The sequence below is a fragment of the Solenopsis invicta genome, chromosome 12 (assembly GCF_016802725.1).
Source record: "Solenopsis invicta isolate M01_SB chromosome 12, UNIL_Sinv_3.0, whole genome shotgun sequence".
Classification (NCBI taxonomy): domain Eukaryota; kingdom Metazoa; phylum Arthropoda; class Insecta; order Hymenoptera; family Formicidae; genus Solenopsis; species Solenopsis invicta.
In genome coordinates, this window is record NC_052675.1 from 17,455,065 (window position 1) to 17,467,989 (window position 12,925).

The 12,925-nt window shown below is 37.5% G+C and overlaps 1 protein-coding gene across 1 annotated transcript; it reads right to left on the reverse strand.

The window, feature by feature from the left end:
• Positions 1 to 11: 11 nt before the first annotated feature.
• LOC105196033 (sperm flagellar protein 2) lies at positions 12 to 12,747 on the reverse strand. The gene is made up of 10 exons (XM_039455428.1): positions 10,487 to 12,747; positions 9,331 to 10,206; positions 7,957 to 8,920; positions 7,312 to 7,682; positions 6,407 to 7,195; positions 5,102 to 5,880; positions 3,964 to 4,680; positions 3,443 to 3,710; positions 2,702 to 3,001; positions 12 to 2,153 (listed from the first exon to the last, which is right to left on the reverse strand). The coding sequence occupies exons 1-10, from the start codon at positions 10,757 to 10,759 to the stop codon at positions 1,887 to 1,889; spliced, it is 5,604 nt and encodes a 1,867-aa protein (XP_039311362.1). The 5' UTR covers positions 10,760 to 12,747; the 3' UTR covers positions 12 to 1,886.
• Between the last annotated feature and the right edge of the window lie 178 nt (positions 12,748 to 12,925).

The following is a 12,925-nucleotide window of genomic DNA, read 5'->3' on the forward strand; positions in this document are numbered from 1 at the left end:
TCGATGGGCATTCAACAAAGTCGCGGGGGCGCGGAGCATCAGCGACTCGACCGCTCCAGGGGAACACTCGACGCCTACTGAGCAGCCGTGTGACGTCACGCTTGTGTACCTAATTTCACACTGTCTCGACGAGTCCGTTGCGGTAATCCGCTGGCACTTTTATTGAAATGACACTCGCGAGCGATCAACCCGAAACATATATGCGAGAGAGGTGAAATACGTATCGGAAGCCGGCAACAGAATTCATTTTCAAGGAAATTTCCATCGTGTCGATGCGAAGGTGGACACTCGGGGGACACGAGTCCGTTTGCCGACGGCGGACGGCATCGGACGGATTAATGCGTCGAAACAACGGCTCGCCGTGAAATTCGGACACTTCTGCCACTCACCCGCACACGAAATCCGTACAAGAGCATTCGACAAAGTCGCGGGGGCGCAGAGCGTCAGCGACTCGACCGCTCCAGGGGAACGCTCGACGCCTACTGACCGGCCGTGTGACGTCACGCTTGTGTACCTAATTTCACACTGTCGCGACGAGTCCGTTGCGGCAATCCGCCGGCACTTTTATCGAAGCCGACGACACTCGCGAGCGATCAACGCGAAATATATATGCGAGAGAGGTGAAATACGTATCGGAAGCCGGCAACAGAATCCATTTTCAAGGAAATTTCCATCGTGCCGATGCGAAGGTGGACACTCGGGGGACACGAGTCCGTTTGCCGGCGGCGGACGGCATCGGACGGATTAATGCGTCGAAACGATAGTTCGCCGTGGAATTCGGACACTTCTGACACTCACCCAGATACGATATCCGGCCAAGGGCATTCAACAAAGTCGCGGGGGCGCGGAGCATCAGCGACTCGACCGCTCCAGGGGAACACTCGACGCCTACTGAGCAGCCGTGTGACGTCACGCTTGTGTACCTAATTTCACACTGTCTCGACGAGTCCGTTGCGGTAATCCGCTGGCACTTTTATCAAAGCCGACGACACTCGCGAGCGATCAACGCGAAATATATATGCGAGAGAGGTGAAATATGTATCGGAAGCCGGCGACGGAATCCGTTTCAAGCAAATTTCCATCGTATCGACGCGAATGTGGTACACTCGGGGGGCACGAGTCCGCTTGCCGACAGCCGACGGCCGACGGCATCGGGAGGATTAATGGCTCGAAATAACGGCTCGCCCTGGAATTCGGACACTTTTGACGCTCATTCGCACACGATTATCCGTATTATCCGTACGAGAGCATTCGATGAAGCCGCGGGGGCGCGGAGCATCAGCAACCCGACCGCTCCGGGGGGACGCTCGACGCCAACTGACCAGCCGTGTGACGTCACGCTAATGCGCCTAATTTCGTACTGCTAAGTGAAGGATATCTCCAGCGCGCGGGAAATGAATTCCTTTAACAATTTTATGTTTTATCGATAGAAGAGACAATTTTACTTCAATTATGAACTTCGGGCGAATATGATATTCGGTTTCGGCACAGCAGAAGAATGCTTTAGCCAGGAATGACGATACAATAATTTCAATGCACGATTAATCCTAACAGCACATATTATCAAATGAATATCGTAATATCATGTAAATAATGTACGATATCATGATGTTGCAGGAATATATGTTGTACGATATCTAGAATATTTTAGAATATTCATACATCTTCCTAGGTGACAAGCTGTAATTTCTGATGAAATATTATAAATTCTCAAAGGATTTAAAATATTTTTATAGGATAAAATGTAAAAAAATCTTGGAAATTTTAAAATTCACATATGGAAAATTCTAGGAAAAGAATGTAGATTTTCTCGGTGTCCCAATTTGTATAAAAATTCTGAGAAAAATTTTCACTAAAAATTTAACGCAAATTTTCATTATCATTATTTACGTCGTTCTTTTATCTTTGTCCTTCAAAATTCTACGGAGCAAATCTGCCATGTTTTTCGAGGTGAATTTATGGGAAGTATGCAGTAATTCGCAGATGAAAGCATGGCTCACCAGACGGTGAGCTAAAACGAGGTCTTTCTCGTCATTCAGCTTCTCATCCCTCAACTCGTCGTACACGCGCGCTATTCCGTCGCGAAGGCTGAGAGTGGTTTGGAAAAGTTCTGTTTGCGACGCAAGCCATGGCAAACACGTGGACAAAACCGTCTGAAAAGAAAATGACGAACGGCCATGTTTAAGTGATCTCGTCTAGCAAATTCGATAAAAATCAGAAAAGAGTAATAATCACATCAAGACATTGTCGGGTAGATTCGTTTTCCAACTAAAACTTTGTGTTTCTAACTCATTTTCACCTTCCTAACTTAAATTCTACATTAAAAAAAGAATTTGGTAATATTAATTAAGTCTAGATGATACTAAGTTTTGGTGAAATAATTTCAATTAAATGTTCAGTTAATATAATATCTAAATATTTAATAATTATTAATAACTGTTTAATAACCATTTAGTAACTGATTATTATGACTATGGTCATTATTAATGCAATTACTAAATATTATTAAATGTATGATTAGATTAATCAAACTTTTAATTGAAACTATTTCACCAAAGCTTGATTATTATTACTAAATTCTTTTTTTCAGTGTACTTCAATCTTTAAAATAAGTTTTATTTTTGCAATGAAAAATCTACTTTTCTATTTAAAGAAAAACCTTCACTCGCAATTACTCGTGAAGGTAATCAAAGAGATTTACCAAGCAAACGTTCCGTGGCAGCCAAAAGATCACTCTTTCGTCTTGCTGGGGCATCTCGTCATCTTCGAGGGTTGCATCTTCGGTTGACACGAGAGACTGCTTGAATTCGTTACTGTCCGTCGATAGATTTTCTATAAGTAAATGTTTCGCTTCCGGTGACAAGAGCTCAACCGGGTCAATCTCGCCCGGTCCATTCAGCTGCTGAATCCTCATCTGACGTTTCGGATCTAAGTCACGATTGCGAGACTTCTCCATCTCTGCCGTTTTATTTATTATATAATTCATAATTTTCCGAACGACCTGGAACCAAATATGTCGTTATTTGTATTTAAGAATAATTATCATCACTTCCTTTTTTTGATTTTCTAAAAAAGAATTTATATTTTTATAAAACATTTTCTTTATTACACATCTATAAATACTCTTTTATAAAATTTATTTAAAGATATTTAAATTATACTAACAATAAGTATCTACTCTGTTTTCGTTCAAAATAAGTTTCAAATATTTTTAAGTATGTCCCATCATTTTTAGCAAAAAGTATCTATTTTATTTAACTTTAATATAAAAATACTAATGTGAAGTCATTATTCTCTTTTTTTCTCCTCTTGTTCATAATTTATTTTATTTATATGTCTATTTATTATTTTATCTCACGTTATCCTTCGTTTACTTCGTAAACGCCATAAGTTGTAACTAACAGTGATTGTGTGAATCAGTTTTAACGTAGTTACAAGTTACCTCGTTGGCTTCCCCTCGAGGATAATCCCAGCTCACTTTCAGCTTCTCAGACCAGCGCTTCTGTTCGACAAGCTCTTTGACGTATTTCTCACCTTCTGTTTCATCAGTACAAACTCTAGCGCCCATGGCAAGACTAAACGCTTTTCCCAAGCCTTCACTGGGATTATCATCTTTGCAGAAGGCCAGTAACATGGCGCTATAATGCACCGTGTCTTGATTTACCAGATACATTCGGCAGAGAAGTTCCTTTGCCAGCATCAGTATTGCGCTGTCAGAACAATTTGCGAAAAAAAACAATGAAAATTTATTTAAAAAAAAACTGTTTGGAAAATTTTAATCGAAAACGCTTAATCGAATGAACGATAATCAAAAATGATTGATAAATGGATAAACAAATGGAAAATCAGAAAGAAAAATTGAAATAAAAACATTTTAATGAATTGTTTTCAAACGGATTCAATCCGCTTTAATTTTCCATTTTACGAAATTTTTATTTTTTTTTCAACGTGTTTTGCACATACCCAGAATCATCCTCGCTTTCTATAAAATTGCTTCCCAAACTCGAAACACGCTCGCCTAATTCTGCTTCCTCACGCAACATTATGTTTTCTACCGTATCTGAATTGTCGTGGTCAAGTTTTTCAGCCGAGGAGTTCTTGCGAACGGTGGAGACTTTGAGAAACCACAAAGGTGTCGAATGGAATTGCTCGCACGTGACCATCTCCCTCGAGTCAGGATCCTGCATCCTGAAGGCTGCACGCGCTTTCAAAATATCCTGATGCGACGGCACAGGAAGATCCATCGCGTACAGGACGAATTCTCGCCACTCAATGTGCTCGGCGGTGCCGAACAGTCGTTCTATCAGCGTTTCGATATCCGGCGGTCGCAATTGTCGCCAGGCGCACGGCACGAAGGACGGACGGCAATCCTCCTCGCCGCAGGATACCAGGTCCTGGAGGACGTAAATCAGGACGCGTTCGCTCACAATTCCACGCGGAGCGATTCGTTGGAAAATGTCGATCAACCGACCGAGCTGAACCATGCGGAATCGCAGAGGTGAAGACGCTTCCTTCATCGGGACGAATCGTTCATGATCTTCGGGAAACATTAAGACGTTTGCTCTTACGACGAATTGATCGCCGTCTAATATTAGTTCCTGCTGAACTGGTCTCTGTTCCTCGATGGCGAAGCAAAAGACGTTCGCCATTTCACTGATGCTTTCGATTTCACGTTTGTATCTTAAAATATATATATCATACTGTACATTAGTTTCTAAGTAATGATTTTTAAAAGGTGATTTACAGAGTTGTACAATGTTAATTAGAAATAATTAGATATAAGTAGTCATTTTTTTAATCTAGTTGCCGTTGTAAATCACAGAAAGCTTCGTAAAGTATTTTTCAATTCGTGACAAGATGCTTTTTATTTAAAATGCTAAAAAAAAATGAATTAAATTACTCTACAATTTGCAATCAAAATAAAGTATTAAATTTTTCAAGTTCATGGAAAATTGTTATATTAAAAACAAATAATTGTTTTTAATATAACAATTTACATTTTTTATATAAAGCATCTCCACTAAAGTGCATTTGTTTTGCAGTCTCGTTAACTCGCCAAATAAAGAATTAAAAGTTTAAAACGATAATTTTGTAAATCAACCTGTCGACAATACAATCGTGAATGCGATGGAAGGTCTGTCTCATGATATCCAGAAGAAAGGTCACGTCTGATCGAGCAGCCGCGTTCAGCACATCCAATCTCTGACATACACGATCGATCTCGAACAAAACGGCGTACCGCCATTCCTCGATGAGATCACGATTTCTCCTCGCTAGTTTGACGATCGTCGTATCAGGCGAAGTGTTTCTCTTGCCTTTAACTTCGGTTTTTGGAATCGCGGCTTTCTCCTCCTTCTTCAACGTCTCCAGCATCATGGACGAGATGGAATCCACGATTTCTCGCACTCGTCGAACATTATCCTTAATAATATTATAAACAGTACTTTGATCAGGATCGAAAGTCTTTGATACGTCGATCAACAAAGTTTCGATCTCGGTCTTGAACTGATTATAATCTAGGACTCGAGCGGAAGATTTGATCGATTCAGTCTTCATCGCCTTTGACGCCGTTTGTTTTTTGTCTTTAATCAACGAGGTTTCCTGAAGAACGTCCTCCAACTCGATATTGTCCAGAACGATTTTGGAGAATTGCAATTCCTCCAGTGGTTTCTGCGACATGGAGGTGTAATAGTCCTGAAGGAGCTGCATGGTATCGACGAATCTGTCGATTTCGGTTTGCAGAATTTCAATATACACATTGACGAGGACTATCGCTTCCGTCAAAGTCCACTGATTGCGCAACGTGCGTCTTCGCTCTTCTTCGGCCTCGTGCCTTCGCGCGTCACACAGTTCCCACAATTCCGTTCGAAAGTCATCGACCTAGAGCGAAAATTGTGGAATTCTTAACAATGAAAATATGAATATGTATATGATGTAAACTTCGGTGAATCTTATCGAGTAAGAAAATCTCAAAGTTCAACTGGGATTTTAATTGATTTGAATATAAACTTGAGATTTTAATAGCAAATGCTAAGACATCTTCTCCCCTCACTTCTTTAGTACATTATTATTTTCTGCTTAAATACAGCATTAAATAATCTTATTAATGATGAAGAAATATAAAAAACAAAATTTCTTTATTAAAATTAAAAAATTATGTTCTTTAATATATACACTAAGAAAAAAATTTATTATATTTGAATACTTACAATGAAATATTTACTTACAATACACAAATATTGATTTCATGAAAAAAATGGTAGTTAAATTACATTAATGATTTTTGTACTAAAAAAATATGTATTTACATTAGTAAATATTTCATTGCAAGCATATACATATTAAAATTTAGTAATTTTTTCTCACAATGTATCTTTCTAATAATGAAACTTTTGTATATATTTACTCGGCAGTGCAACTCGCATTTCATGTCCGAATCTTCCCTGAGGTCTTCATCGATTTCATTAAAGGCACGATGAAAATCTTGCAGCAAAATTTGCCGCTTGTCAGGTCGATTGACGAACTTCATCAAATTCTTAAAGATGAGATTTCTGTAAGGTATAACGGCTGATATATGCATTCTCTTTAAGGAGAGAATGTCTTTCAAATTTTCAATGTAGGCCCGTTCAATGCTCTGCCAAAGTGTAGCCAAAATTTCAAGTAAAGCTGGATGCTGAAAGAGATCTAGCCATTGCCAGTTGCTTTCTCCAGGTTTAGCGTAATCATTTGCTAACCGCGTTTGAGGTTGTAAGTCGCGTCTTTCAGCTTCGATATCATTCTTCTCTTCGTGTTCTGATTGTTTCCACTTGGATTTAGATATCAAGCGTTTAATTATAGGCGCTTGCGGATCAATAAGAACTTTTTCAAAGAGTTCCGAGAACGATTTCTTTTCGTGGAAATCCGTAATAAGTTTAGCCAATTGTTTCAAGGTTGAAAGATCGAGAATATTATAAAAGAATCCATATGCGATATTTTGATTAGCATAATATTTGTCCATCGAAGTAGCATTGTCGGGTAGTGGTATGCAAGGCTGTTCTTGGTCTATTGCTTCTGGTTTCAGCATTGCCTTAACATAGATTGTCATAAATGTTGTAGGGAATGCACTATAATCTTTTGCTCTGGAAATCGGGTTCGGCAATAACTTCGATTGCCTATTGAAATTACAGTAATTTTTAGAAAACCCATATGACGTAATAATTAATAAAAATTTAAATCAGTTTCAACTTAAGATTTAAAGCAACAAGCGAAATCGAATTGACTCTCCAATGTTGTTAAAATCTACTAACAATTATTTTAAATATGAATATATAAATAATTAATATTAAATGTGTCTTTGGAATCAATATTATTTATAAAATCGTAAGTTAATTTGAAAAAATGAAATGATCGAACGTGCCTGCATATCGCAAATCTGTCGATCTCATCATCATCTAACATGATCTTAGATGAGGAAGAATCAATGTCCTCGATGTTAACATCAGTAAGGTTGACGGGCTCGGGAGGTATCTCGCATCCTGTTAGCGCCTCTTCCAACATCGCCATCTGCTCGTACGTATTAGGATAATTTATTAATGCCCATCCCTCGACGTCTCCGATTCCTTTTAAGTACTCAATCAATATCTTCGTATTTAGCTCGTTCGAGATCGGTTGACCCAACGTAAGAAACTCATAAGTCCATTTGCCTAAACATTGCAGATAACAAGTAGCAGTCACTGTTATTTCTGTTTATAATAAATAAATATCCTCAACAATTCAATTTTTAAAACTCCAATTACTATCATATTTATGTCCCCATACAACTCTACTTTCTTTATCTTATTATATTTGTATTATTCATTGAAATCGTTAATGTCGTAAACCTTATTCAAAATTGATTTGATAATAAAATTATTTTAATAAAATTATTTTAATTATGTCACTAATTAATTTAACTCTCATTTTTAAACTTTTCTCTACCTACACACGCGGTGTCGCTTAAAATCGGGTGCACATCATCATAGGGTATCTGTCTAGGTGTTTGAGTTTGTTTCTCCCCAGTTGCGTACTGTTGGAATGTTACAAACTTCACTGGCCGTTCGATCTTATTCGGGTGACGCTTCCTAGAGTCGTCCGTCTTGTTTTTAGCTTCCAATCTCTTGATGTCTCTCGTCCTTGCCGAGATAATATTCAGATCGATGTACTCCACGTCGATCATTTCCCGCTTGTAACTCTTCAGACAATGATTGATCGCATCCTCCATCGTCAGCAAACGAATTCCGGCATTCTTCAGCAACTCTCGCAGCTGTTCGTGCAAGGTTGCATTTGTCACTCCCAAGATAATGGCCGCGACCTTGACTTTAGGTACCGGACAACTTATTACTTTGGCCGGATAAGGATACAACGTCTCCAGCAAACGATGAACGATGTAACCAAGCACGACGCAGCCTAATCTGTAAACTTCTTCATCTTCCTTCTCTCTCTTCGGTACGAATTGATCCCATGGCGAAGCCAGATCCAGGTAACTTTCGAAATCTGCATCAGCCAGAGATCGCCGACGTTTCAGTTCTAGCTGAACCAATATCTGCTTTTCTTCAGTTTTTAATCCTTTTCCAACATTTATTCCCTCTTCATTTATTAATCCTTCTCCGCTATTCTGTCTTGCACCGTTCTCTAATCTTGCCTCGTCATCTTCATTTATCTTAATCTCTTCTTTGTTTTTTATTTTTTCTACAATTTTTGCTTCCTCGACATTGTCAAAGTAATTTGTAAATTCAAATATCGGTTGATTTTTCAGAAACAACGTTCTCCATTCGCTCCAAATGGAATTTGGGATATGAATATCATTTCCTTGACGATAATCAGAAATTTTCACTGCAATGTCTGCGAAATCGTTTATAATCTCTGAACAGATAGCTTCATGTTTTTCCTTCATCCTACGAATCTAAAATATAAACATCTTAAACTTATATTTCCATTTATAAAAAAATCATTGTTTTTTACATATATTAATAATTAAAATTTATTTTGAGTGTGTGTGTGTGTACAATTTCTTTTATTTATTCGTTTCTTAAATTAACATATATGTAGATGTAAATATTTTTTCTAATGCACAAAGTATTCAATTTTTATACGTCACTTTTTATATTTTTAATATTATCAATAATTTTTTCCAATATTTCCTGCTTCTTTGCATTCTCAAATTTAAATATTTTTCTATATCTTGTCTAATTTTATTTTATTTACATTCGTCGTCAATATTTTGTAAATATTTTCTGTCGCTTGCTATTTGTCTTTCCATACTTGGCAGAAGAGATTTCGTCCTAGGGCATAATAAAATAATTACTTACTCACCTTTTCCTCGCAAATTCTTTGACGAAGCTCGCGCATTCTGCAGGCCTCCATTTCCACCTTTTGCTGCTCTTCCTTTAGTTTTTTTTCACGATGATCCTCCTTGAGTCGCAGTTTGCTTTCTCTAGCCATTTGCAACATTCCTTCAACTATCCTACGATTCTCCACGATTCTATTCCTAAAATCTCGCACCTCGCACAGCTTTCTCAACATTTGTTTCTCATAGCGTGACTGATCCAGCACCTGTCTACCGAGAGCCTCGTCGAAGGATTTGTCCTGTTTTCTCAGCAATCGTTCCCAGGCTTCCGCCATCATCGTTGTTTGCGTCTTCAGCTTTAGTTCGTGAGATTTAGCCGCTTTTCCACTGCGTTTCTTTAGAAAGTCGACATATTCCGTAGCAGCTGCAGGATCCTCGACGTAGGACACGTCCAAAGTTCTCTTAGAGGGACAACACTCAACCACTTTGTATCTCTTCATCGTCTTGCGGGCCGGATGCTTGCGAGTGAATTTGTCCAGTTCCTCGCTCTCCTCCTGCTTCTTGTCCGGCAACTCTTCCGGAACAAAGTACTCGATCGGCTGTACCACAGGATATTCCATGAGAGCCTCGAATCTCTGTCGTTCTTGTCTGCAGGCTTCCGTGATCGCCCAAAATTTATTTCTGTGCCAAAGAACGGTATCGGCTCTTTCGATTAACGATGTCGAGAGAGCGTGTTCGGGTGGCAGATAAGGGACTGAATCATGGTTCACTATGGAGACGCTGAATCTACTGGGCTGAATGCTCTTTCGCTCTTTCTGAAGAACGATAAAATGCAACCGGTCTTTGCCCTCGAGGCTCAAGTAAACCTTGTAGAAGAGCTGGAGAGACGCGGCACCTTTACCCTATAGCGTCGTTCTTATAAAAATCACCTTACAACATAAAGTTTATATCTTTATAAAAATATATGTTACTTGATAGAAATTGATAAAACAGAAATTGACAAAAATTGATAAAAATAATATTTCTAAACCAGCGATATTTTATAATATAGCTTTCCAAATACTAATATTTATTTTAGGAAACTTGAAACTGATTAAAAAATGTTCTGAATGCTTTTGTCTAGTCAGTTTAATTTTTTAAATTTATCTATCAAGCGCTGCTTCTTCTGATAAGCGTAACTACTTTAGAGATCTCCTCGATGCACTTGTCGCTCAGCGTGACGTTAATGAGCTTGAGCCAGATTTGCAGGGTCCTCAGGTTCACCCTCGACAAGGCAGGATCCCGCGTACAAATGATGGTGTTTAGTTGATTGCTGCTGATTATATCGTAGCTGTGCAGGATCTGAGCCAGCAGGACGCCGTCTCTCGTGTAATGACCGAACGTCTCCCGCGTGAGATCCATAATCGCACCTAGTCTCGTACTCAGCCATGTCTTCAACGTTTCGTACGCAGCCATTTGCGGAAAGTTGGCGATTTCGCGAAATTTCGAACGTCGCGGACCGACGAGTCGCGAGACACGCGTCGTTTCCAACGTTGACGATGTGATCCGGACATCGCGACTTGACAACTGTGATCGTACGAAATTAGCATCGTATACACAACCGACGTTTGAAAGTCGAACGTCGAGCTTTTCAGAAAAAATGAAAAGTGAATAATATGAAATAATAGTAATAGTAATAATAGTAATGACAATAATATAAAACAATAATGTAATATTAATTAATACGTTCGTATTTTTTATGCATTTACCCTTTCCAATTTTCTGCTCAAAATATTCGAAAATATAAATTTAATACTTTTTCATTTGTTGTACATTTATGCCCAATAATTCTGTATTTCTAAAAATATTGTGCTTTTATTTATATTACAGATTTATATATTGTTAAATTTCAATAAGTGAAATTTTATATTGCTGGTCTAATCGAAATCTGAAATTTTTGAGCCTTGTATCGATCGTTTGTAGATAAATTAAAAAAAAAAATATTGATAGAGAAAAAACAAAACGTAAAATACGCCGCAAAGGTGGGGAAATAGTCACAGAGAAATGAGAAAAGCCCAGGTTTGATATTTTAAAACATCAATTTAAATAACCAATAATTCTTTCACACATACAACATGTGATATATATCTCCTTTAATATTAAAAATTAAACTTATAAATCATGCATATAAAAAGTGTGTATCCTTGTTTTGTTTGCTTCTGCTTTTCTTTTTTTTTTATTATTCCCTTATACTCCGCTGAATATACACGTTACAGGCCTATAGGTACAGACGGTACAGGTAAAGAGAATCGTGATTCATCAGCTTTTCTTTATTATCGACTTCAGACTAACAACGGCGTCGCATTGAGCATTGGTTCAGCTCGACAAGAAATAATACGGATATTTCGATTCTTCTTGTGCGAATCGAAAAACGTAAGATCTTGAGTCGAGACTCTCATGGGACAAGTACACGCGCGAGAGGATCGTTCTCGTGCAGCATCATCTCGTCTTACGTAGGAAGAAAAAGAACGCGCGTCCGGCTCCTCATTCGTGTTTTCTTCCCAGGAGAAAGAATGGATAAATCGAAATAAACTCAGTCCTATAAATAAAATAAATTGAAATAGAATAGAATGATCTTTTCTTTTTAATAACTCATATTGTTTTTTCAACTATTTTATTACAAAAATATTGAAAGAATCAAATGAAATATCTAACCAATTATTTAAATAATCTGATAATTAAATAAGGAACAAATTATGATCAAAATTTAATAATAAAAATTGTAGTTGCCCCTTTTAAAATAATTTTCTAATCAACTTTATTTGTACAAAATTTTAATAATTTTACTATTAAATACTAATATTTGTCATTTTGTAATATTTTCATATTTAATCTTAATTCTAAATAAAGATACAACTCTTTTAATGTATTATTTACTTAAATAAATTGATAAAAATATAAAACAAGGTATTTATATAGTTTCCTAAAATAAATCTTTTAATCAAATTTTTTTCGGTTTGCCCATTTCTCGCAGAGACGCTTCTGACGGGCTTTGTGTACGTATCTCCCTAGAAAAATTCAAAACGACAACAAAAGAGCTATCGGCCGATGTGACACGACTTGACATATTGGCATATACGCAACAGACTAACGACATGCAATAATGACTTTCGTTACTAAAAATATTTCCAACCTATCGACACGTAAGGATGCTTCAGATTAATTCGATATCCGAGATAGTCGGGTCAATAGTCATTAATAAAAAAGCAGCAAAAAAAAAAAAAAAATCGTAAAATATTTCATATTTTCACAAAATGCAAATATTGATTTATATTACATATAGATATCATTCGTATCAGAATTAAAAGAATCCTGGTGATAATTTTGTTACTTGCCATAAAAAGAAGATTAAGTATTGAGTTTCTAGTTATACGTTTGCAGACTGTTGCGTCTGCAAAAGTTTCCGCGGTTTCCGCGAATGACGAAATTTATCTTCTCTTAACTTTTTCGAAGTGCGAAGTGAGAGAGAAAAAAAAAAGAAGAAAACGCCGTTCTGAGGATTCATTATCGAGCGATACTTCAACGGAGTGCCAATGGAAGTGGAAAGAAAGAAACACGGTGGAATCTCTGACGAGACTCGAC

What these genes read in the sequence shown, in the direction of transcription:
- LOC105196033 (XM_039455428.1), bottom strand. Translation starts at nt 10,759, where the DNA reads ATGGCTGCGTACGAAACGTTGAAGACATGGCTGAGTACGAGACTAGGT. An exon ending in AAAGAATTTGCGAGGAAAAG is followed by an intron (nt 8,921 to 9,330) that starts GTGAGTAAGTAA and finishes TTTATATTTTAG; the next exon opens with ATTCGTAGGATGAAGGAAAA. An exon ending in AAGCGACACCGCGTGTGTAG is followed by an intron (nt 7,683 to 7,956) that starts GTAGAGAAAAGT and finishes TGCAATGTTTAG; the next exon opens with GCAAATGGACTTATGAGTTT.